This window comes from Rhinopithecus roxellana, chromosome 12 (genome assembly GCF_007565055.1).
Source record: "Rhinopithecus roxellana isolate Shanxi Qingling chromosome 12, ASM756505v1, whole genome shotgun sequence".
Classification (NCBI taxonomy): domain Eukaryota; kingdom Metazoa; phylum Chordata; class Mammalia; order Primates; family Cercopithecidae; genus Rhinopithecus; species Rhinopithecus roxellana.
Window position 1 is genome coordinate 118880376 of NC_044560.1, and position 21545 is coordinate 118901920.

The 21545-nt window shown below is 55.9% G+C and overlaps 1 protein-coding gene across 2 annotated transcripts; it reads left to right on the top strand.

The window, feature by feature from the left end:
* The first annotated feature begins 822 nt into the window (after positions 1-822).
* Positions 823-21536, top strand: U2AF2 (U2 small nuclear RNA auxiliary factor 2). Of its 2 annotated transcripts, none has more exons than XM_030942130.1 (12): positions 823-1923; positions 5961-6096; positions 6925-6969; positions 7260-7363; positions 7887-8038; positions 9348-9464; positions 10408-10546; positions 14984-15063; positions 15147-15269; positions 15557-15643; positions 15904-16152; positions 20761-21536. In XM_030942130.1, exons 1-12 carry the CDS (start codon positions 1875-1877, stop codon positions 20893-20895), a joined length of 1416 nt encoding a protein of 471 aa, XP_030797990.1. In that variant the 5' UTR covers positions 823-1874; the 3' UTR covers positions 20896-21536. The 2 variants fall into 2 exon arrangements, with proteins under 2 accessions (XP_030797990.1, XP_030797989.1); XM_030942129.1 differs by having other exon boundaries at positions 1841-1923; positions 15557-15655.
* The last annotated feature ends 9 nt before the right edge of the window (positions 21537-21545 follow it).

Consider the following 21545-nt stretch of genomic DNA (forward strand, 5'->3'; position numbering starts at 1 on the left):
CCCGAAGACGGTGATGGAGTTGCGGGGGCTTCCTAGGGGGTGGGCGGTCAGGCGGGAGGCCGGTTAGGACAGGGTGTAATTAGCACCCCGGAGGCAGAGACGGAGAAACAGCTGTGCCCCTGAAAACTCGGAGGCAGAGCTCTGGAAAAGAAGCGCGGACACAGCCGGGCGCGGTAGCTCACGCCTGTAATCCCAGCACTTTGGGAGGCCGAGGCAGGCGGATCACGAGTTCAGGAGATCGAGACTGTCCTGTCTAACACAGTGAAACCCCATCTCTACTAAAAATACAAAAAATTAGCCAGGTGTCCCAGCTACTTGGGAGGCTAGGGCAGGAGAATCGCTTGAACCCAGCAGGCGGAGGTTCCAGTGAGCCGAGATCGGGCCACTGCACTCTAGCCTGGGGGATAGAGTCTCCGTAGCAAAAAAAAAAAAAAAAAAAAAAAAAAAAAAAGTAAAAAGAAGCGTGAACACTACCCGCTGGGCTACGCGGACCAGTGAGTGGCGCGAGGCGGGACTCGATGACCTCGAGCAGGGGAGGCCACCTAGCGGCCAGGCCAAGTCTGGAGGATACTTCCGTCCGGCCGCCAGGGGGCAGTAACGCCGGATCATCCGTCTCCCGGAAGTAATGAGCGATCATCCATCTGCTGCGCCTGCGCAACGGGAGGGGCCGGAGCGCGTTGATGTGGTTGCCAAGACGACCAAGAGGGTGGCCGGATTTAACCGTTGGGGATTAAGCACTTTCACTCTAGGAAGGGAAAATCTCGCGCACGCGCAATGGGGACTGAAACCTGGTCCCCGCAACCCCCTTCACTGGAGAAGTGAGAGAGCGCGCCACAGACTCTTACGCAGGCGCAGAAGCCTGTTTCCCCTCACCCGCCGCTTCCACCCTGCGCAGGCGCAAAAAGCCGCGCTGGGAACCACCGTAGCGGTCGCGCGCACCGTTCACCCCTCTTGCTGTTTTTGTCTCGCGCAACCTTCTCAGGCCCTCCGCGAGGCCGGTCCTTTTTTTCTTTCACTTTTCCCATCCGGAGAGCCAGGTGCCGGGAACCGGGACCTCGTCCCCTTCTCTGTATCCCTTCCCCTGACCCACCTCGCCTCCGTCTTCCCTCCCTTTTCGGTTCCCGAAGCCGGAAGGAGCCGAAGCACGCACGAAAAAAGCCGAAGCTGTCCCCGGAGAGTGAGGCCTTCACGAAGCGGTGGCGGAAGGAGCCGAAGTTCTCTGATCGGCGGAGTGAGCGAGTGGCATCTCCGGAAAAAGCCGAAACTTGGACTCGAGCTTAATCCCAGGAGGGGCCCGAGGGCGAGCTCCGGAAATCTCCGGAAAGAGCCGAAGGCCGGGACGGTTAGGATTGTCGGAAGTGGCCGATTGCTTGGACAGGGCCGGCGGAGAAGATCGGAGGAAGTCCGTGGAAGCACCCAAAGACTGCGACGGATTGAATTGTCGGAAGAACCCGAACTCGCAGAGCGGGCTGGGCGCATTGGAACACGAAGACACACGGAAACCTCCAAACGTTGAGGAGATAATTTTTGGAAAAGTTACGGAAATCTGGGAAGTCGGCGAAACCCTACCTTCGGGTGTTTTCGGAAGCAGTCGCAGCTGCCGTCTGCCTCTCCTTCGTCCAGTGTCCGGAAATAGCCGACGTGCTTCGGAGCCAGGCTCGGGGGGAGGGGCAAGCTCGCGGGCGGGCGGGCGGGTGAGGGGGCGGAGCCCGGGCGGGTGGGGAGGGCTGCCGGAGGCTTGATTAGGTAGGAGGTGGCGAAGCGCCGGCGGCGGCCGGAAGTAGCCGAAGCCAGCGGCGGAAGTAGCCGAAGCGGCCGGAGCGGGCGGCAAGGCGAGGCGAGAGCTGCACAGGGCCGTACGCGGCCGCCTCAGCATGTCGGACTTCGACGAGTTCGAGCGGCAGCTCAACGAGAATAAACAAGGTGAGGGCGCCGGGGTCGCGGGGCGGAGGTGTGGGCGGCGCCTCGTGTCGCTCTTTGCCCCCCCGCCATTTTCTCCCTCGTTTCCCCCCCACCTCTCACGGCCGTGCGACCCCCCCCAACCCCGGTTCCCTGGCGCGCGCCTCGTTCACGTGACGTCCCCAGCGTTCGGCCGCGCGCTAGGCGAGGGGAAGGGGGCGGCGGGGCGCGGGCCCATGACGCATGCGCACGGCGGCTGTCCCCGTGCCCCACGTGGTCCTGCCGGAGGTGGCTCGGGGGACGCGGCGCGAGTGCGCCAGGTACCTCGACGTGAACTTTTGTTTTTTAAAATCTTCTTGTTTTCTCTGAAAAGGAGATTATGTTAGGCCCCGTAATCCGTTCTTTTTCTCCCGCTGCCTTGGCACTTCCGCTTCCGGTCGGGCCCACGGCCGCGTCTCCACGCCCCCTTTGTTTCCAAAATGGCGGTTGTGAGGACTCGGGGGGGCCCCCCCTTTCCCTCCTTCACGTGGATGAGGACAGAGCTGTTTCGGGGACTCTTGGAGGCCACGAGCCCGTCTCTTACCCTTTTTCCTTTTTGCTGATTTGCTGCGAGCTCTCCTGCCAGGTTGTTTCTGCCCCGTCTGTTGGTAGTGTTGCGCCTCATTAATGTGTTGGGCGCATGTTCCCTAAAGCAGCTGCATTCTTTGAGTGTCGGCACGCACACATCCTGCATATGCGGAACTTTTGGCGGTCCCGAGAATCGCGATATGGAGTGTTTGAGACAAACCTCAAATCATGTACGATCCCAACTCAGGGCACCTGATAATACCCAGCCTCAGATCTCAATGTAGAGATAAGGAAGCAGGTTCTGAGGAAGGAAGAGGGATCTGGCCCACTGCGTTAAACTCTTCACTTAACGGGGAAGATGGGAGGCAGGTTCCCTTCAGGGTATCCATAATTATGATGGGTGAGAACAAAAAGCTTGGGGCCCTGCTGATCTTAGGGATTCCGAGAATGTTAGAAGTGGGAGAGTTGTTCCATGTTTCAGTTTGAGAGTGAAGAAACACAGGACTAGGGAAGGTTGGGGACTTGTTTCATTTGTTTTGAGGCTTCAGCTGCCCATGATCCTATGTCGTTTGGAGGACGAAATGAGGGCTAAGGAATTTTCCTTTGAACCCAGGCTAGAGTTGGGTAGGGGCTGTATTAGGAAACAGTGCCCTGGGGAAGAAATAACGTTTACTGAGGGTCTGACTCTGTCTTAGGTGATGGACTGTTCAAGAGCATAGGCTTTGGAGTTGAGCACATCGGGGGTTTAGATACTTGCTTTGTTGGTTAGTAACTACTTTTAATACGTTTGTATCTTTTTTTTTTTTTTTCTATTTGTAGACATTATTATTTTCTTCTCACTGGGTTTTGAGAGGATTAATAAAGATTGTAGTAATGATAGGTGTAGTTAAACTCTGAGCGCTTACGTGTGCCAGGCTCTTCGCTAAACTCTTAGCATGATTTTACTTAGGGGATCCTTGTAACAGCCCTGTGAGGTCAAAATGATTTCCACCTCTACTGGGGAGGAAACTGAGGGCTCAGAAAAGTTAAAAACTTTCTCAGGGCTCAGCTAGTCAGAGGCAGAGCTGAGATTAAATGGGGTAACATAAAGTGTGTGGCATGTGGCTTGTTGTACACTAGGTGTTCAGTAAGCGATATTTGCAATTGTAAAATCCCATGCTTAAAGAGGAGGGTCTTCCACTCACAGGGATTGTGTCATAGTTGGGAAAGGGCAGGAAAAGGTGCTTTCCAAATGTCATTCTGTCACACAACACCTGGGTGGAGTAGATGTGACCCTCGTTTACAGAGAAAAAACCAACTCTTAAAGGTTAAGTTGTTTTTGCATAGTTTTTGTTGGTTAGAAGAAAAGCAGGTGCTGATTCTGAGCTCTGGCTGGCTGCAAGGCCAAGTTCCACTCTGCTGGGCCACCAAGTGGAGCTGATCGGGCCGTTCTTTGAGGCTCTCAGATGGTGCTTCGCTGGTTCTCGTGGGGTTTCCCCCTTGGTGCTGATAGGGCCGTCCCTGAGACCTGGCACGGCTCCTGAGTTGCCGGAGCTGCTCCCATAAGATGACCACAATACAGTGTTTTGAGCAGATGAAGTTCTCTTGTTTTTACCTGTCCAGCATCAGTGTGTGGGAGAGGGTTCTTGTCATAGGGGAAGCTCTGCCCACCTGTCACTCTGCCTGTGGGTCTTTGTGGAGGACGGATCAGCCTCTGTACCTCAGTCCCTTCCTCTGCTACCTGTGTCGATAGGGAATTTCCTTGCCTGTCCCAGGCACCCAGCGGGCGTCATTGCTTTCTCTGCGTGGCTTCCTCTCTGCCTGCTTGCCTGTTTCAGAGCCTTAGCAGCAGGAAGGGCTCTTGGGGCTCACAGCCTGTCCATCCTACAAGCGTGGAGTTGTGCCCAGTGCCGAGCCTGCGTGCTTACCCTGCTGCTCTGCACTGCTGGCCTGTCCTGCCGATTGTTCCTCCCAATTTCAGTTTTTGATTTTGGGGTTTTTGGCCTTCAAGGGGACAATTATATTGTCATTAGTGGTTCTAGCCAGACTTGAGTGTTCTGCCTGATCCACATTCAAGAGTATGGCCTCATGCTTAACTCACTGATGTTTGAGTGTTTCCATTCCGGTATCACCATTTCTTAGCTGTTTGGCTTTGGGCAACTGTGATCTCTCTGAACCTTAGGTTTCTACCCATTAGGTCAGCCCCCAGCAGTGTTTCCGAAGCAGTAGTGAGGATTAAGAACAAACAAAACTATTTAGTACAGATTCCAATTGTAGGAAGCATCTCAATATTCGTTACTGTTTTTTTCTCTTCTGGGTGCATATTTTTCTGAGTGTTGGTGGTTTTGGAATTGCGGTGCTTTTCCAAACATTCAAATTGCTTCACAGAGACATAAGACAAAACACTGTGGGTGAGGCTAAAGTTTAACATCTTCCCTCAGTGCCTTTTCCTCCTCTTGTCCCCAGGGATGATCACTGCAGGAGATGCGTGTTCACATACATGAGCACCTTAACGTGTGCATCTTTTTTGTGTGTGTGCTTCGTGGCTAGTTGAGAAATCTGGGTGTCTTTGAATTAAGGAAATGGTATGGCGGTGCTCATGAACACCCCCAATGCTCATGCTTTATCCTCCATCTTAAAGGGCTGGTCTTCCTTCTTCAGGGGTTGAAGGGTCTAGTGAGAGCAGAGGTTTCTGTGGTTTTACCAGCGAGGCTCTGTTTCTAGTGGCTACATCAGGCAAATAGAGGGTTGAGGGAGCCGGCTGGAGGCTGGCAGAGATGCATGCCCCTACCCTATAGTACAGCCTCTCCAGTACTTGGCTTTGAAGGGAGTGAGGCCGGGAGAATCAAGTGGTTTGGGATTCAAGTCGGGATGGGGCAAGCTCCTCCCCTGACCTGTTGAAGTAGAGGAGGGCCTCTTTCCCCTTCAGTCTGCGGATTCTCTGAGGCCCTTCCCTTCCCCTGGGGAAGGGTGCTTGCTTCTGCATTATTCACTGGCTTGGGAAGGGATGGGTTGAGTTTCCCTGCTTCCTGGGGATATCAGATCCTGCCTGGCACCTGACCCCTAGGCTTGGTGGTGGGGCTGTGGGTGCCAGCTGGTTGCAGAGGTCTTTCCTGAGGGGTCGCTGGGTCCCTTCAGGAAAACATCATTGGGTCTCTTGATTCCCCAGCCTCTAGCCCTGCCCCTCTCAGGGACGACCCTGGGGTCAGGCCCCTCAGCCCTCGAGGGGACCAGGAGCCAGCCTCCTCTGTCTTCTCTGGCTCCCAGCTCCTCCTGAGCATCCTCAGGTATCTCACACCCCGGGGGCATTTCCAGGCCCCGTCCCCCTGGTCCCCTCGTGGTCCCTGGACTCGCTTGTGGACCCAGGAGGCCTGTTAATTCCCTTCCTCCATTGGATCCCTTCCCTTTGGGGGTGGCCTCCCTGGGGCTGGGGAAATAGCCACCAGCGCGCAGGGTGGGCTGGGCCCGCAGCCTTACTCCGCTCATCCCTTGCCCCTCCTCTCACCCTTGCCCAGAGCGGGACAAGGAGAACCGGCATAGGAAGCGCAGCCACAGCCGCTCTCGAAGCCGGGACCGCAAACGCCGGAGCCGGAGCCGTGACCGGCGCAACCGGGACCAGCGGAGCGCCTCCCGGGACAGGCGGCGACGAAGGTACTAGGGCTCAGGGATCCTCCTGGGCCAGCCTGGGAGTCAGGGGGTTGGTGTTGGCCGGCCTGTGGGTGGCCTGTGCGTGTGTGTCTGGGCCCGGGCCCTGTGTGGCTCGTTTGTTCTTCGTATGGATCTGGGGGAGGGATCTACTGCTTGGTCTGTCTTGAATTCCGATTTTTTCCCCTCTTTCTGGGGTTTCTTTCATTTTCTCTTGGTGGTTGCTGGTGGGTTGCTGGGGGCAATAGGTTCTTTATCTGGAGCCTGGGAATTGATTCTGTGTTTTCCTTCACAAGGGGCTGTTCTCTGTCTCTGACTCTGAGGGCCTGTTCCTTCTTTTCGACTCTGTGTGGCTCTCTGTGGGACTCTCTTCGAGGGGGTTGGTCTCTGTCTCCAGTTTCTTTCTTCCCTGCCTCCCAGGAGAAGGGAGCTCTTGGGACCGAGGCAGTATCCACAGCCTGGGCTTACTTTCTGGCCCGGGGTGTCGGTTTCCACCGCCTCTTCCCTTCTAGGCTTCCCTCTCTGTTCTCTGCCCCCTTAGGTGAGGAAGGGCAGGATAGGCGGAAGTCCTCCTGCCTCCTCCCAGCTCAGTTTCTCCAGCTAGAGACCGGTCCTTCCTGGCCCCTGGCCCCTTTCTCCTTTCCTCACTTCCTCTTTCCTGGGGGTTGGGGGTGTTTGGGGGGAAATGGCAGGGCCGAGGGGGGCCTGCTTGCTGCTTGTTCACCTCGGCCCTGCTCCCACCCTGGGGCTCAGTGCCCTTGGGGGGGTGTGGCATGTGGGGAAGACGAGGGTCCCCAGTCACCCCTCCCCATACCTTTCCCTCCCACCCCCCAGCAAACCTTTGACCAGAGGCGCTAAAGAGGAGCACGGTGGACTGATGTGAGCTTCTCTTCCTGCCCCTTCCTCCCTGACGTCCACTCCCTTCACCTTCCTCACGCCCGTGCACCCTGTCCCGCCCGTTTCCAGCCCTGGGCCAAGCACTGGGAAGAGTCCACTTACCTTGAAACCAGCACCCCTCCCCCAGGCCCTGCCCCAGATCCTCTCCTTTCCTGGAGAGAGTGGAGCTTACATGGTTGGGGGGAGGGTGAAAAGGTGCCTGGGGGGGGGCTCGCAGGCCCACTGTTAGACTGAGGTTGCCCTGCCCCGCTCTCCCCTCCCACCTCCCCCAGTCGTTCCCCCCGCCATGAGAAGAAGAAGAAGGTCCGTAAATACTGGGACGTGCCACCTCCGGGCTTTGAGCACATCACCCCAATGCAGTACAAGGCCATGCAAGGTAGGCCCCTGGCCGGGCTGCTCCCAGAGCGAGAGGGTGCAGGGGCTGGGATTCTCCGTCAGGCGTTCCCCTGCGTGTGTGCGTGGAGGGGTTGAGGACACAGCTGGAGGGTTGCACACCCCGAGAGGTCTGGGCCTCCGTCAGTCGTTCCCCTGCGTGTGTGCGTGGAGGGGTTGAGGACACAGGTGGAGGGTTGCACACCCCGGGGGGTCTGGGCCTCCGTCAGTTGTTCTCCTGCGTGTGTACCTGGAGGGGTGAGGACACAGGTGGAGGGTTGCACACCCTGGGAGGGCTGGTCTCTGTGCTTTTGGGGCCTCCCTCTGGATGCCATGAGGAAGTGAGGCTTCTTAGGAGCAGCAGTTACAGGGTGGGGGTCCCGAGGTGGAAAGAGGATTCTGGAAGGTGCTAGGGCCGAGAGCCTGTAGGAGCTTTCTGCCGAGGAGGGGAGCTCCCAGTGTGTGATGGGGGAGGCCACTGAACACTCCCCTCATGGGGTTTTGTCCTGCTTTTATCCCCTTTGAAGCTGCGGGTCAGATTCCAGCCACTGCTCTTCTCCCCACCATGACCCCTGACGGTCTGGCTGTGACCCCAACGCCGGTGCCCGTGGTCGGGAGCCAGATGACTAGACAAGCCCGGCGCCTCTACGTGGGCAACATCCCCTTTGGCATCACTGAGGTACTGCCCTCCCCCTGCCCCTGCCCTCTCCCTTGTCCCCCTACCCCATTCCTTCCCTTCCCTCCATTCCCTTTCCCCAACCTGCACGGGTCAGACTCTGCTCCTGCAAGACCCCCCGGCCCCCTCCCAGACGGACCGATGGAGTTGAGCCAGCCAGGGGCCGGGCTGGGGGTGGCCCGCCCTCCCTCCTCTTCCCCTCTCCCGTCTCCCCTCCCCCCAACCTCCTTCAGCAACCCAGGGATCAAGCACACACATAACGTACCCACGTGTTGTACCTACGTGTCGGAGAGAGACAGAGAGGGAGACTTGGACACACGCACACACATACACACACACACACACACACACACACAGACGCACGCTGCCCCTCAGTTTTTTTCTGACACGCCTCTCCTTCTCTGCCGCCTGTCCCCCATCCTCTCCCCCACGTCCCTCCCATGGTCGCTGTTCTTTTGTTTTTGATCGCCCCTGACCTCCCCGTTCCCCACCACTCCTTTTCCCTCTCCCCTCTCCCCAACCCCTTCCTGTGGCACCCCCTGAGAATCCCGAGATCAAAGAGTTGTTTCCATTTCTCTTTAAAGTGAAATATTGTGGGGCTGAGATCCCTCGTAGCAACAAAAAGTTTGCTACCATCGTCGAAGGCAAGTAAGGTCCATTCTGACTTTCTCAACCTGCACTTTGCTACATTTGATAAACCAGCCCCCGGACTCCAGGGCCAGATTCCTCCACATCACTCTTTTCTCCTCCCCTCCCGTCCCTGCCCTCCTCCCTACACTCCTCCCCTCCCGCCCCTGCACTCTTGACCTCCTCCTCCTCGCTCGTCTCTGTCTGCTTTCCTTTTCTGTCCTTTGCTCGTCTCTGCCCCTGCCTGCCACTTCCTTTCTACTTTCCTGCCACTTCTCTGTCTGTCTCCACTGGGTGTCCCTTCCCTGTGTGCTCTGTCTCTTCATCTCCTCTGTTTCGTGTTTTTCTTCATTTTGTGTTGTCACCATTTCCTCTGCCTTTTCTTGAACAATCTTCTCCTTTCCCCTGATTTTTTGGGGCCCCTGTGTCTGTCCCCCAACGCCTGTCCATCGCCTGCCCTTGGCCGTCTTCTTGCTACTGCTTCCTCCCCATTTTCTCTCTCGCTTCTGTTCCTACTATTGACTTCTACACCCCCACCCATATTCCACTGTTCCTTCCCCCTCCTCCCTCCCCTCATCCCTCTCCCCTTACCCCCAAACCCCTCTGTGTCTCCCTCTCTCACCCTTCCCCTCCTCTCTCCACCTCCCTTCCCCCGCCCCCCCCTTGTCTCCTATTCCCTCTGCAGGAGGCCATGATGGATTTCTTCAACGCCCAGATGCGCCTAGGGGGGCTGACCCAGGCCCCTGGCAACCCAGTGTTGGCTGTGCAGATTAACCAGGACAAGAATTTTGCCTTTTTGGAGGTGAGCTGGGGAGTGAGTGGGGTGAAGGAAACGTGTGTGATGTGAGGGCCCATCCCTCAGGCCGCTGGTGTGTGGAGCTGCCCTGTGCTGTTTCCACTGGGCCCTCTGCAGCCCGTTCTCCACCTGGTCACTGAAGTGAGCCCTGTAATAGCTCTGCAGATCTGATCCTACTTTCTCCCTTACCTTTGCTTTCTCTGTGACCTGAGAGGCCTGTTTGGCCTCTGCAGACCTTTTTGGCCTTTTCCAGACCATTCCGGCCCAGTCCTCTGCACTCTGGCCATGCCGACCTTCCCAGAACGTACCATGCTCCTGCCTGCTTGGCTAGAGCTCTTTACGCCAGCTCACTGATGTTCTAACTAGTCTTCCGTGACCTCAGCTAATTGATGTTCCTAACTAGTCTTCTGTGTCAGTGTTTCTCAACTGTTGGGAAAGGGCCTTGGTTTTTGATTTTCGACTCTTGGACTGATAACTGTGGTGAAGTACTGTGAAGGCATTGGCAGTGCTGGCTTGCCGTGGAGGCTTCTCAGCACTCCCTCGCGCTTTGTGCTTGCCTCACTGCACTCCACTTTCCGTTGCACTGCTCCAGATATGGGCTGAAATGTCCCCTCACCAGAAATACTCCAGTACTATCATCTCCTCATTCAACTAAGCTTCCCCGTGACATCCTTTTTCAGCATTTTGTCCCTCTTCCGCATCGTCACAGCCTGCAATTGTGTGTTTGCCTCTGTGTTGGTGTTGGGTGCCTGGTGTTTTTAACGGTCGAGTGTGAGCTCCTGGCAGCAGGGACATGTGTGTCTGTTGTCCTCCCAGTGCCCAGCCTGGGGCCTGGCATGTTGTATTTGTTCACATGAGTGAAAGGAAAGAGGAAATCCCAATCCTGGAACACTAGGGCCTGTATCAGTCCCTGGCCGCCACCCTCACCACACCTTTCTCTTTCATTCAGTTCCGCTCAGTGGACGAGACTACCCAGGCCATGGCCTTTGATGGCATCATCTTCCAGGGCCAGTCACTAAAGATCCGCAGGCCTCATGACTACCAGCCGCTTCCTGGCATGTCAGAGAACCCCTCCGTCTATGTGCCTGGTGAGTGGGGGATCCATTAAGGGTCCTCTTCCTCCCCAGTCCTGTTCCCATGGCCCATCCTTCCCTTCAGCCCAGCTGGAGTGGCTTAGGAAGTCGTGTAAGTACTGTGGACCATAGGTGCCTTTTCCCTGCTTCCCCTCAGTCTGTGCGAGTGGGGTGCTCTCCTGCTGATAGAGAAGGTGCCTAGGGCCGGGAGAGGGAGCTGTGACTTGCTTGGGGACACACAGCTTGTATGTGGCAGAGCCAGGATCGGGCTTGTATGTGGCAGAGCCAGGATCGGACCAGAGGTGCTGGGGGAAGTGAGAGGCTTGTGGTCGGGACCTCATGCCTGCTCTCGGACCTTGGAGGGCTCAGTCCGTGCCCATCGGGGCTGGCGTGCGTCGACAGTTGGCAGCAAAGTTCCTGCTGTGGGGTCTGGCACCTGGGTGTTCATTTGTTTTTTGTCTCCCAGTGTTTGCCTTGAATCTTCTGTTCTGGGCCATTCCCCATAGCTGTGTTTAATATCGTCTCTAATTGGTAGGTAACATAGCAAATCAGGGGTTGGCAGACCATCTCACTGTGTGAAAGCAGCCAGACGGTGTCTGCGTGCATGGGCCTGGCTGTGCGCATGGCTGCTGAGATGGGGCTTTCCTGTGCTATTCACAGGCCACAGAATGGTCTCCCTTTAGAATGCTTGCAGGATGTACAAAACCAGGTGATGGGCCCTGTCAGCCCACAGGCTATAGTTTGCTGACCCTTGTAGTTGATGAATGGATTTGAGTGAGGGTTTGTCTGATGCCCTGTCAGGGTGTGGCCGTGTCTCTTAGGACGTGGAGGAGGTAGGGTTCTGCTGGCCGGTACTCACTGTTGGAGGAGTCCTTTAGAAACCAAGTCAGCTCTTCAGGGAGGCAATGTGGAGCCCCAGATGGAGGCACACCTATGTCAGGCAGGACTTGGGCTGGGTCCCTCACTGGCCTCCAGTGCTTTTCTTTTTGTTGTTGTTGCTGTTGTTGTTTTTTGAGACGGAGTCTCACTCTGTTGCCCAGGCTGGAGTGCAGTGGCACCATCTCGTCTCACTGCAGGCTCCGCCTCCAGGGTTCAAGCAATTCTCCTGCTTCAACCTCCCGAGCAGCTAGGATTACAGGCACCTGCCACCATGCTCGGCTAATTTTTGTACTTTTAGTAGAGGTGGGGTTTCACCATGTTGGTCAGGTTGGTCTTGAACGCCTGACCTCAGGTGATCCACTCACCTCGGCCTCCCAACGTGTTGAGATTACAGGCATGAGCCACCGCACTCAGCCCAGTGCTTTTCCACCGTGAGTTTTGGTAAATTCAGCTAACCTTTTAGAGCCTGTGGTATATGTTGACATGCTTCAATCTGTATGGACTTTTTATGTATGGGTGCGTTTCCCCGATCAAGCTACAGAATATCTTCCCCACATCTCTTCTGGCGAATCCACTGTGTTTTCATTTTAAATCCTGTGAGTGGCCCACCACTTGCTGGTGCTTACTGTGTGTGTCAGGCACCGTCCTAAGTGCACTCCACGGATGACAGTCCTACGATACAGGGATTGGCAAGTTACGGTTGAGAGGCCAACTCTGACCCACTGCCTGTTTGTTTTTTTTTTGAGACGGGGTTGCTCTGTTGCCCTGGCGGGAGTGCAATGGTGCGATCTCAGCTCACTGCAACCTCCGCCTTCCAGGTTCAAGCGATTCTTCTGCCTCAACCTCCCGAGTAGCTGGGATTATAGGCATGTACCACCATGCCTGCTCATTTTTTGTGTTTTTAGTAGAGACGGGGTTTCACCATGTTGGCCAGGTTGGTCTTGAACTCCTGACTTTGTGATCCACCCGCCTCAGCCTCCCAAAGTGTTGGGATTACAGGCGTGAGCCACTGTGCCTGGCCACTGCCTGTTTTTGTAAGTAAAGATGGATTGCGGCAGAGCTGGCCTCGTTGTGCAGTGCCTCCTTCCTGGGTAGGGACGTGGTGGACCTTGGGGAATAGGAATGGTGGGTTATGGATCTAAGGTTGCTTCTCTTACCAGGCTGAGGGGCTTGACACTTCTGAAGGTGATGGGGTGCTCTGGCAGGGGCTGAGCTGAAGGCGACCCAGTGATAGCAGTGGCTGCCGAGCTCCTTTCAGGCGTCCCCTGGGCCGAGATGGCCTGGTCACCATGGGAGGGGACATTCCTCCATCTTACAGATGAGAAAGAGCTTCGGGACAGTGGGGATCCTGCTGGGTCCTCCCCATACCACCTTTGCTCCAGGTGCGATGCTTGATAGATGCAGCCGCTGAAGAGGTATGGGGTCCTGTTTCCCCTCCCGACTCTTGCAACATCCCTGCCAAGTAGAGCTCCTCCTCCTCAGTGATGAGTGGAGGAACTCGAGGCTCCGAGAAGATTCCTTTGAAGTAGTTGTCATGTAACAGGGGCTGACCCCACTGACAGTGCTCACAGTGTGTGTCTGGGCTGGGCTAGCCCTGTTGTGGGCATTGAGTCTCGCAGATGCCCGGGCCACGGCGACTGCCATGCCTGTTCTCACATCCTCTATTGAATCAGCACTTGGTCCGAGCTGTTCTCACGCACGTGGCTCGCACAACAGGCGCCAGTATTCTTCCCATTCTACAGATGAAGACACTGAGGCCCTTGGAGCCTCATACGGTACAAACATGACTCGAACTCAAGGAGCCATGTACCCAGAGAGCCCAACTCTTGCACCCTTGGCCCTGGGTTGCTCAAGTGAGACGTGTAGAGCCAGAGCTCGAGGCCAAGCTTCCAGTGTGACCCATTCTTCCTTGGACCCAGGCACAGCCTGCAGCCTGCCATGCTGCCTGTGGAGAGTCACAGCTGAGTGTGGGCTCTGGAGGCTGCCTTTTTCCTGCCTATGTGGCTTTGCTCTGTGCCTCAGTTATTGCCTTCTGTGCTGTAACAGCATTGCAGTAGGAGATTTGAAAGTCTTACAGGATGCCTGGCCGTTGGGGTGAGTGCTTGGTGTGTGTTCCTGCTCCCGGGCTGCTGCTACTTGTCCCTGTAGCATAGGAGACGGGTCTCCTGGGGTCTCCGTGGCCCCAGTCTGGTGTTTGGAGCTGGCTGGGTTGGTGCTTCCAGTTCTCTGGGGGCAACGTCGTCATGGACTGAAGGGGCTTGAGGAGGTAGGAGAGGGTGCATGGGCGCCTCCCTCCTCCCGTGGGCACAGCGGCTCAGCTTCTGAGGGTCCTTCCCATTTCCTGCCTTACCTGTTCCTTCCCAGCATCAGGATGGAGGTGGGATGGGGCCACTCACACTTGGTGTGGGGGCTGCAGAGGAAGGGGAGGCCGCATGGCCTAGGCTTTGAACTTGGGAGTCAGGCTGGTTGGTTACCGGGTCCTGGCATAGCTGGCATCTGACAGGATGGCATCAGGATACGTTGGCAGAGCCTGTGAATCATCCCACCAACAGGCACTTGTCTGTGAGTCCAGAGTTCAGCGGATAGGGCAGGATCAAGGGCCAATCAATTCAGCTGATAAGCCCTCACTCTGGTATGTCAGCCCTCGAAGACAGTGGACCCTGCATCCCACAGTCAGCCCCCAGTTCCCAGTGAGATCAGAGTGGCTAATGCTGCGGACACTGCTCTGAGACTTGCTGAGCAGCCTCGGCTCCTCATCGTGTCACGGCCCCCGTGAGGGCAGGGGCACCCCTGCAGTGACACCTGCTGTTCTGGCAGGGCGTGAAGGGAGGAACTGAGCCTTTTTTTTCTTTTTTTTTTTTTGAGACGGAGTCTTGCTCTGTTGCCCAGGCTGGAGTGCAGTGGAGTGATCTTGGCTCACTGCAAGCTCCACCTCCTGGGTTCAAGCGATTCTCCTGCCTCAGCCTCCCGAGTAGCTGGGATTACAGGCGCCCACCACCACGCCCAGATAATTTTTGTATTTCTAGTAGAGATGGGGTTTCACCATGTTGGCCAGGATGGTCTTATTTCTTGACCTCGTGATCCACCCACCTTGGCCTCCCAGAGTGCTGAGATTATAGGCGTGAGCCCCCCGTGCCCGACCAGGGATAAGCTTTAATGGGAGCCTTGCCTGGGTGGCTGTCAGAGAAGGGGTGGAGTGTGTTGGGACTCACTAGTAGGTCCCGAGCCCAGGTGACCTGCCAGCATTCCACAGCAGCAGGTGGCAGATGTGGGTGTGAACTTTGTGCCCTCGGAGCATTCTGGAGGATGTTCTAGTTTGAGGTTCCCTTGAGGCTGGGCAGATTTAGATTTGGGAGACAAGGTGCGTTCTCCCCAGGGAGCCTCTGTGCCACTGCCCAGGACCCTCCCTCGTCAAATCAGGCTGGGGTGGGATGGGCATGTGGTGGCCCCTCCCTCGTCAGATCAGGCAGGAAGTGTTCTTTTTGGCGATTGAGGAGCTTGCTGTAGACTGTCCAGGTTTTTGGGAAGATGACCTGGTACTGGAATTGAAGTCCTTCTCTCCTCTGCCCATAGGGGTTGTGTCCACTGTGGTCCCTGACTCTGCCCACAAGCTGTTCATCGGGGGCTTACCCAATTACCTGAACGATGACCAGGTAACCTCCGTGCCTCCCTCCAGTCCCGTGCCCCCACCCCACCCCACCTCATCCCAGCCCTGATAGACTCTCGGCCGCTGCAGGTCAAAGAGCTGCTGACATCCTTTGGGCCCCTCAAGGCCTTCAACCTGGTCAAGGACAGTGCCACGGGGCTCTCCAAGGGCTACGCCTTCTGTGAGTACGTGGACATCAACGTCACGGATCAGGTGAGTCCCTGGTCCCTGGCCGCTGCCGCGTCTGTCCTTCCCTGCCCTGCGTCTGTTGCCAAGCCGTGGTCTCCCCTCCTCGGGACGGGGCGGGAGGCGGCCAGCCTGAGGCAGTGCCCTGCGTGTGGGCTTGTCCTTGTCCCATGGTGTTGGCTTTTTCCAGGCTCTTAATCCCCTTTGCCTTCCCCTCTTCCCCCACCAATGCCCCGGCTTGGGGGTAGGTGTTGGGCTCCCGGTCCCTGACCCCACCTCTCCCGCACCCCCTACCCCTCATCCTCCAAACGCAGGCCATTGCGGGGCTGAACGGCATGCAGCTGGGGGATAAGAAGCTGCTGGTCCAGAGGGCGAGTGTGGGAGCCAAGAATGCCACGCTGGTGAGCCCCCCGGCACGTCATCTTCCATTGGCTCGAGGGACCCTGGGGGTGGGAGGGCTGGCTAGGGACAAGTGTTGATCTTTCTCCCAGCTTTCATGGGAAGGCAGTTGGGGGGCGTTCAGTGCAGTGTTGGGGAGTGGGGCTTTAGGTGTTTAAGAGATGGCCTTTTCTCTGGGTGGGCATCTGAGGGGCATAGGCTTGAGCAGAGGGAGACTGGGTCTGGGCCCCCTGTGACGCCCCTGCCTCCCCTGGCCCCACAGAGCACCATCAATCAGACGCCGGTGACCCTGCAAGTGCCGGGCCTGATGAGCTCCCAGGTGCAGATGGGCGGCCACCCGACTGAGGTTCTGTGCCTCATGAACATGGTGCTGCCGGAGGAGCTGCTGGACGACGAGGAGTACGAGGAGATCGTAGAGGATGTGCGGGACGAGTGCAGCAAGTACGGGCTTGTCAAGTCCATCGAGATCCCCCGGCCTGTGGACGGTGTCGAGGTGCCCGGCTGCGGAAAGGTCAGGAGGCCCCAGGCTCAGAGCTTTCTCACCCTCTCCCCCTTCCTCTTCTCGCCCTCTCTTTCCTCCCTTCTCCCTCTCTTCCCACCTTTCTCCCTCTCTTCTCTGTTCCTCTCCTCTCCTCAGTCTCCCTTTCCCTTCGCTGAGCATATAGGTGTGTGCCGTCACTGAGTGCTGCCCTTAGGCCTGGCCATAGGAGATGTTGGTGACGCAGAAGGGTGTGTGGCCCTGTGGGGGCCTAAGGCCTGCAGGCGAGACAGTAGTTGGGGAATGCAGCTCTGTATTGCTTTAGAAGTTGGCCCTGCTCCCCCTTCTTAGGTGGCCTTGCTTGTGCAAATGGTTTTGTCTGGTCTGTGGAGTGGGGAAGAGTGCTGGGAACAGTCCCAAGACACCTGCTGGTGTCTGCTATGTCAGGCACCCCGCTGAAGCTGTGTTTGCACTCACCCTGAGCCCTCTCAGTAGCTCCTGAGCTCCATTGTGAGAGGAGACAAGCACAGCTGGGGTGGCTCACACTGGCAGGTTTCAGGTTCTCGGAGTCTGATTTCAGAGCCCACTAAGTCCTGTCGCCTCCAGCACTGTGACAGGTGTAACCAACTCACCTTGGCTGCCTTGTGAGATGGTGGTGGTGAGGGCGTGTGACCTGCCCTTTGATCCCCTTGCTTGGCGTATGTATGGAATTCCCACTGTACCAGGCTTGGAGGGACCTCTGTTTACTACTGAACCCTCAGTGTCCACATCAGAGCCTGGTATGATGATGCTGAGGGTTCAGTAGTAAATAGAGGTCCCTCCTGTCCTGTGCAGCAGAGGTCCTGGGGATGCAGCTGTTAGAGGACATGCATGCTGTGTTGAGTCGGGGCAGGGGCAGCATTCCTGGGTGTGCTGTTCATTCAGGGTGGTCAAGGTTAAGAGGTGGCAGTGAGCAGGTGAGTGAGCGAGGTGGTGGGGCCGGGGCTGAGTGGCAGGCCTTGGAGGGCTGCATGGGTCTTATCATGACCGGTTATTTTGAGCCAGATGGGAGGGAAGCAATATTGAGAGGCCTCCAATGTGGTCACGCCTGGCACATGGAAATGGCCCCACATGGTGAGGTTAGGGGTGGGTGCGGAGGCACAGCAGGTGCTTCCCTGGGTTCTGCCTACCCTGCTTAGTCCTGCAGGGCAGAATGTGGATGAGCAGGAGGGCGGAGAGGGTGTTGTGGACAGGAGGGCAGAATGTGGATGAGCAGGAGGGCAGAGAGGGTGCTGTGGACAGGAGGCCTTGCTGGGGCTGGCAGGGTTGGTGCTGCCGAAGTGATGCCACAGCCAGGTTTGTCAGGACCAAGGCTGGCTCTGCAGGGCCAGATTGGGCAGGGGGGCCTTCTTACGTCGTGGAAGCAGCTTGGCTTTCCCCTGGAGTGGTGGGCTTTTCAAAGAGAAAACAGGGCTGTGGTGGTGGCATTTTTGAGGTGATTGTGGCTGCAGTTGGGAAAATGAACGGTGGGGAGGTGTCCCATGATAAACTGGGTGAAAGATGGTAATCCGATTTTTTTTTTTTTTTTTTTTTTTTTTTTTTGAGGCGGAGTCTCGCTCTGTCGCCCTGACTGGAGTGCAGTGGCCCGATCTCAGCTCACTGCAAGCTCCGCCTCCCGGGTTTACGCCATTCTCCTGCCTCAGCCTCCCGAGTAGCTGGGACTACAGGTGCCCGCCACCTCGCCCGGCTAGTTTTTGTATTTTTAGTAGAGATGGGGTTTCACCGTGTTAGCCAGGATGGTCTCGATCTCCTGACCTCGTGATCCGCCCGTCTCAGCCTCCCAAAGTGCTGGGATTACAGGCTTGAGCCACCGCGCCCGGCCAGTAATCTGATTTAAAGTAGTAGCAGGGGATGGAGAGTTGATGGATTTGAGGGAGACTTGTGCCTGGGAAGTGTCCAGACTTTGGTGATTGGTGTGTTTGTGTAGAGGGGAGGCCTATGGGCTGCTCAGTAGCAGCTCTGATGGTGGGGACGGTAGGTGAGACGCAGGGGTGACGAGCAAGTTGGCGGGGGTGAGCCGGGGGGAGGGGGTGGCTAGCTGGCTTTGGATTTCTGAGACACCCAGTAGAGATGTCGAGGATAAATTAGCTGGACAGGTCTGTGTTCCCAGCATGAGGGCTGATGGAACTCAGGTGTCAGGGTCCCGCTTGGGACCTTGGGATGGCGAAGTGGGAGAGCAGGGTTGAGGAGGCAGTTGGAGAGGTGGAAGGAGCATCTTAGAGAACGGGCAAGGGGAAGGCCAGCAGCATCTCCTCTCACTGCAGCTCCTGCCCGTGCCCTCCAGAGTCCCCGCCCCTTGAGCTCGTATGTCAGGGCTGCTCTCTGGTGTTGGGCTGGAGCTTGGCTCAAGCAGGGGCTGAGGAAACATTTGTGGGAAGAAGAGAAGGAATGGAGAGACCCTGGCCTTTGGGATCAGCTGACCTGTTTTACATATTAAAATTATTGCACTGGCTGGGCAAGGTGGCTCACACCTGTAATCCCAGCACTTTGGGAGGCCAAGACAGGCGGATCATGAGGTCAGGAGTTGGAGACCAGCCTGGCCAATGTGGTGAAACACCATCTCTACTAAAAAAATACAAAAATTAGCCGGGTGTGGTGGCACATGCCTGTAACCCCAGCTACTCAGGAGGCTGAGGCAGGAGAATTACTTGAGCCCGGGAGGGGGAGGTTGCAGTGAGCCAAGATTGCGCCACTGCACTCCCAGCCTGGGTGAAGGAGCAAGACTCGGTCTTACTGCATTGTATTCCTGTTTTACATTTTTTGTTACATGTCTTTTCAAATGTATCTGAAAGTAGAGACTATAATAGTGATGAGTGTTTATCATAGTATATGTGCTAATATTTTGGCGTTCCTTCATCTGGCTTCAAGTTACCAATATTTTGTCATTCTTAATTTTCATATTCAGCTTATTTCTCCCCCCTCCTCTTTTTTCTTTGCTGGATTATTTTAAAGCATATCAGATAAATTTCATCTGAGATCCTTAAGTATATGTCTGTAATTTCTCAACTAACATTTGGGTCAGATAACTTCTCTGTGGGGGCCTGCGCTGTGCGTTGTAGGATATTGAGATGTATCCCCACCCTCCACCCACCAGATGCAGGAGCACTGCTCCTCGCTTTGAGACACCCAAAAGCATCTCCAAACATTGCTCCGTGTTCCCTGGGGACAAGCCCTCCTCCATTTGACAACCATTGCTCTAAGCAGATAACCTTAAAAAATTGTTCTTTTAACAAAACCACAATAAGCATGATTAGATTAGCAAAATTCTTTAGTGCCTATTCCATGTTCAAATTTTTCTGTCTCAAGAATTTTTTTTATTTCTACTTTTTGAGACGGAGCCTCGCTCTGTCGCCCAGGCTGGAGTGCAGTGGCGCGATCTCTGACTCACTGCAAGCTCCGCCTCCTGGGTTCACGCCATTCTCCTGCCTCAGCCTCTGGAGTAGCTGGGACTACAGGCACCCGCCATCTCGCCCTGCTAGTTTTTTTTTTTTTCTCTATTTTCAGTAGAGACGGGGTTTCACCGTGTTAGCCAGGATGGTCTCGATCTCCTGACCTCGTGATCCGCCGGTCTTGGCCTCTCAAAGTGCTGGGATTACAGACGTGAGCCAGTGCGCCCGGCCAAGAATTTTTTTTTTTTTTGATACTGAGTCTCACTCTGTTGTTCAAGCTGGAGTGCAGTTGCGCAATCTTGGCTCGCTGCGTCCTCCATCTCCCGGGTTAAAGAGTACCTGGGACAGGCACCCGCCATCATGCCCAGCTAATTTTTTTTATTTTCGGTAGAGATGGGGTTTCGCCATGTTGGCCAGGCTGGTCTTGAATTGTTGACCTCAGGTGATCCGCCTGCCTCAGCCTCTCAAAGTGCTGGGATTACAGGCGTGAGCCACTGTGCCCAGGCAAGAATTTTTTTTATAGTTTGTTTCAGTAAGGATCCAGATCAAGGTCCCTACCTTGAATTTGGTAACAAAAATTCCTGTAATTTATCGTTTGTACCTTTCTCCCTCCCCCCCCCCCTTTTTTTTTTTTGCAAGCTCTTTTATTTGTTGAAGAAATAAGATTCATCTGCTGTATAGGATTTTCAGTGTTCATGTAGGCTCATTGTATTCTTCCCTCCCTCCATTTTCCTGTAAATTGGTTTAAGTAAGGTTAGAAGCTCGAATAGATCAAGATTCAAGTTTTTAAATTTTACTCAACCTGAGTTTGAATCCTAATTTCTGAGCTTCCCGTAGCTCATTTATTGTTGGGGTGGTTCTGGGAGCGCCCACCATGGTGGCTGGTGTGGAGTAGACACTCACTCAGCACGAGGGACCCTCCCCACGATGAGCTTGTCCAGGCCTGCCCTCTATGGCTCTGCTGACCCCAGCGTCTCTGTTCTTTCTCCTCCTCCATGCCTGTGGTGTGTCTTTGCTCTTTTTGTTTTTTGATTCTGGAGGATGTTTGGGTAAACTCCACCAAACCTGCACTAAGGGTTCCTTTCCGACGCCTGTGGTGAAGCCCCCTCCTCCCTGTCCCTTCCTGCCTTCGGTTCCGGGGTTGGGTAGATGCTGGCTGCCTGGCTGCTAGGCTTGAGCCTTGTTCACAAACCTGCCTCTCCTTTCCCCACAGATCTTTGTGGAGTTCACCTCTGTGTTTGACTGCCAGAAAGCCATGCAGGGCCTGACGGGCCGCAAGTTCGCCAACAGAGTGGTTGTCACAAAATACTGTGACCCCGACTCTTATCACCGCCGGGACTTCTGGTAGAGGCGGCTGGGGGAGGGTGGGGGCAGGGCTGGCTGGGGGCTTCTCCCCACTCCCGCCCCCCCCTTATCCCCCTCTGAAGACGATGGGCAGAGGAGTGACAGCCGCAGACACACGACAGCCGGCAGCAACTGGAATGGCAGCAATTAAGGGTGGGGGGCGGGGGTTGGGGGGTTAGGGCAGGGAGGGGACTGGGGAAGTGCGCACACAGCCCACACAGACAACACGCACCCACACAGACACAGAGGGAAGGGGTTGGGATGGGGACAGGGTGCACAGCAGGGCGGGGTAGGACCCCAGCCCCTCCCAAAACAGCCTCTCCTTCTCCCTTAGACCCCCTTTCTCCTCCCCTTCCCCACGGTAGGAACATAGCGTGTTTATATTTTATGGCCAAACTATTTTGAATTTTGTTGTCCGGCCCTCAGTGCCCTGCCCTCTCCCTTCCCAGGACCACAGCTCTGTTCCTTCGGCCTCTGGTCCTCTCTGGTCCCCTCCTGGGTTTCTTACGTAGTTGATTTTTCCTCTTTAGTCTCCCCCGACCTGCGCCCAGCCCCGTGGCCCCTGCCCCTCTCCTACTCTCTGTGGCAGTTTCATATTTGCTAAGACGAATTTGCTCATTAAACATTTTGTTGTATTTTACTTTATCGAGCGGC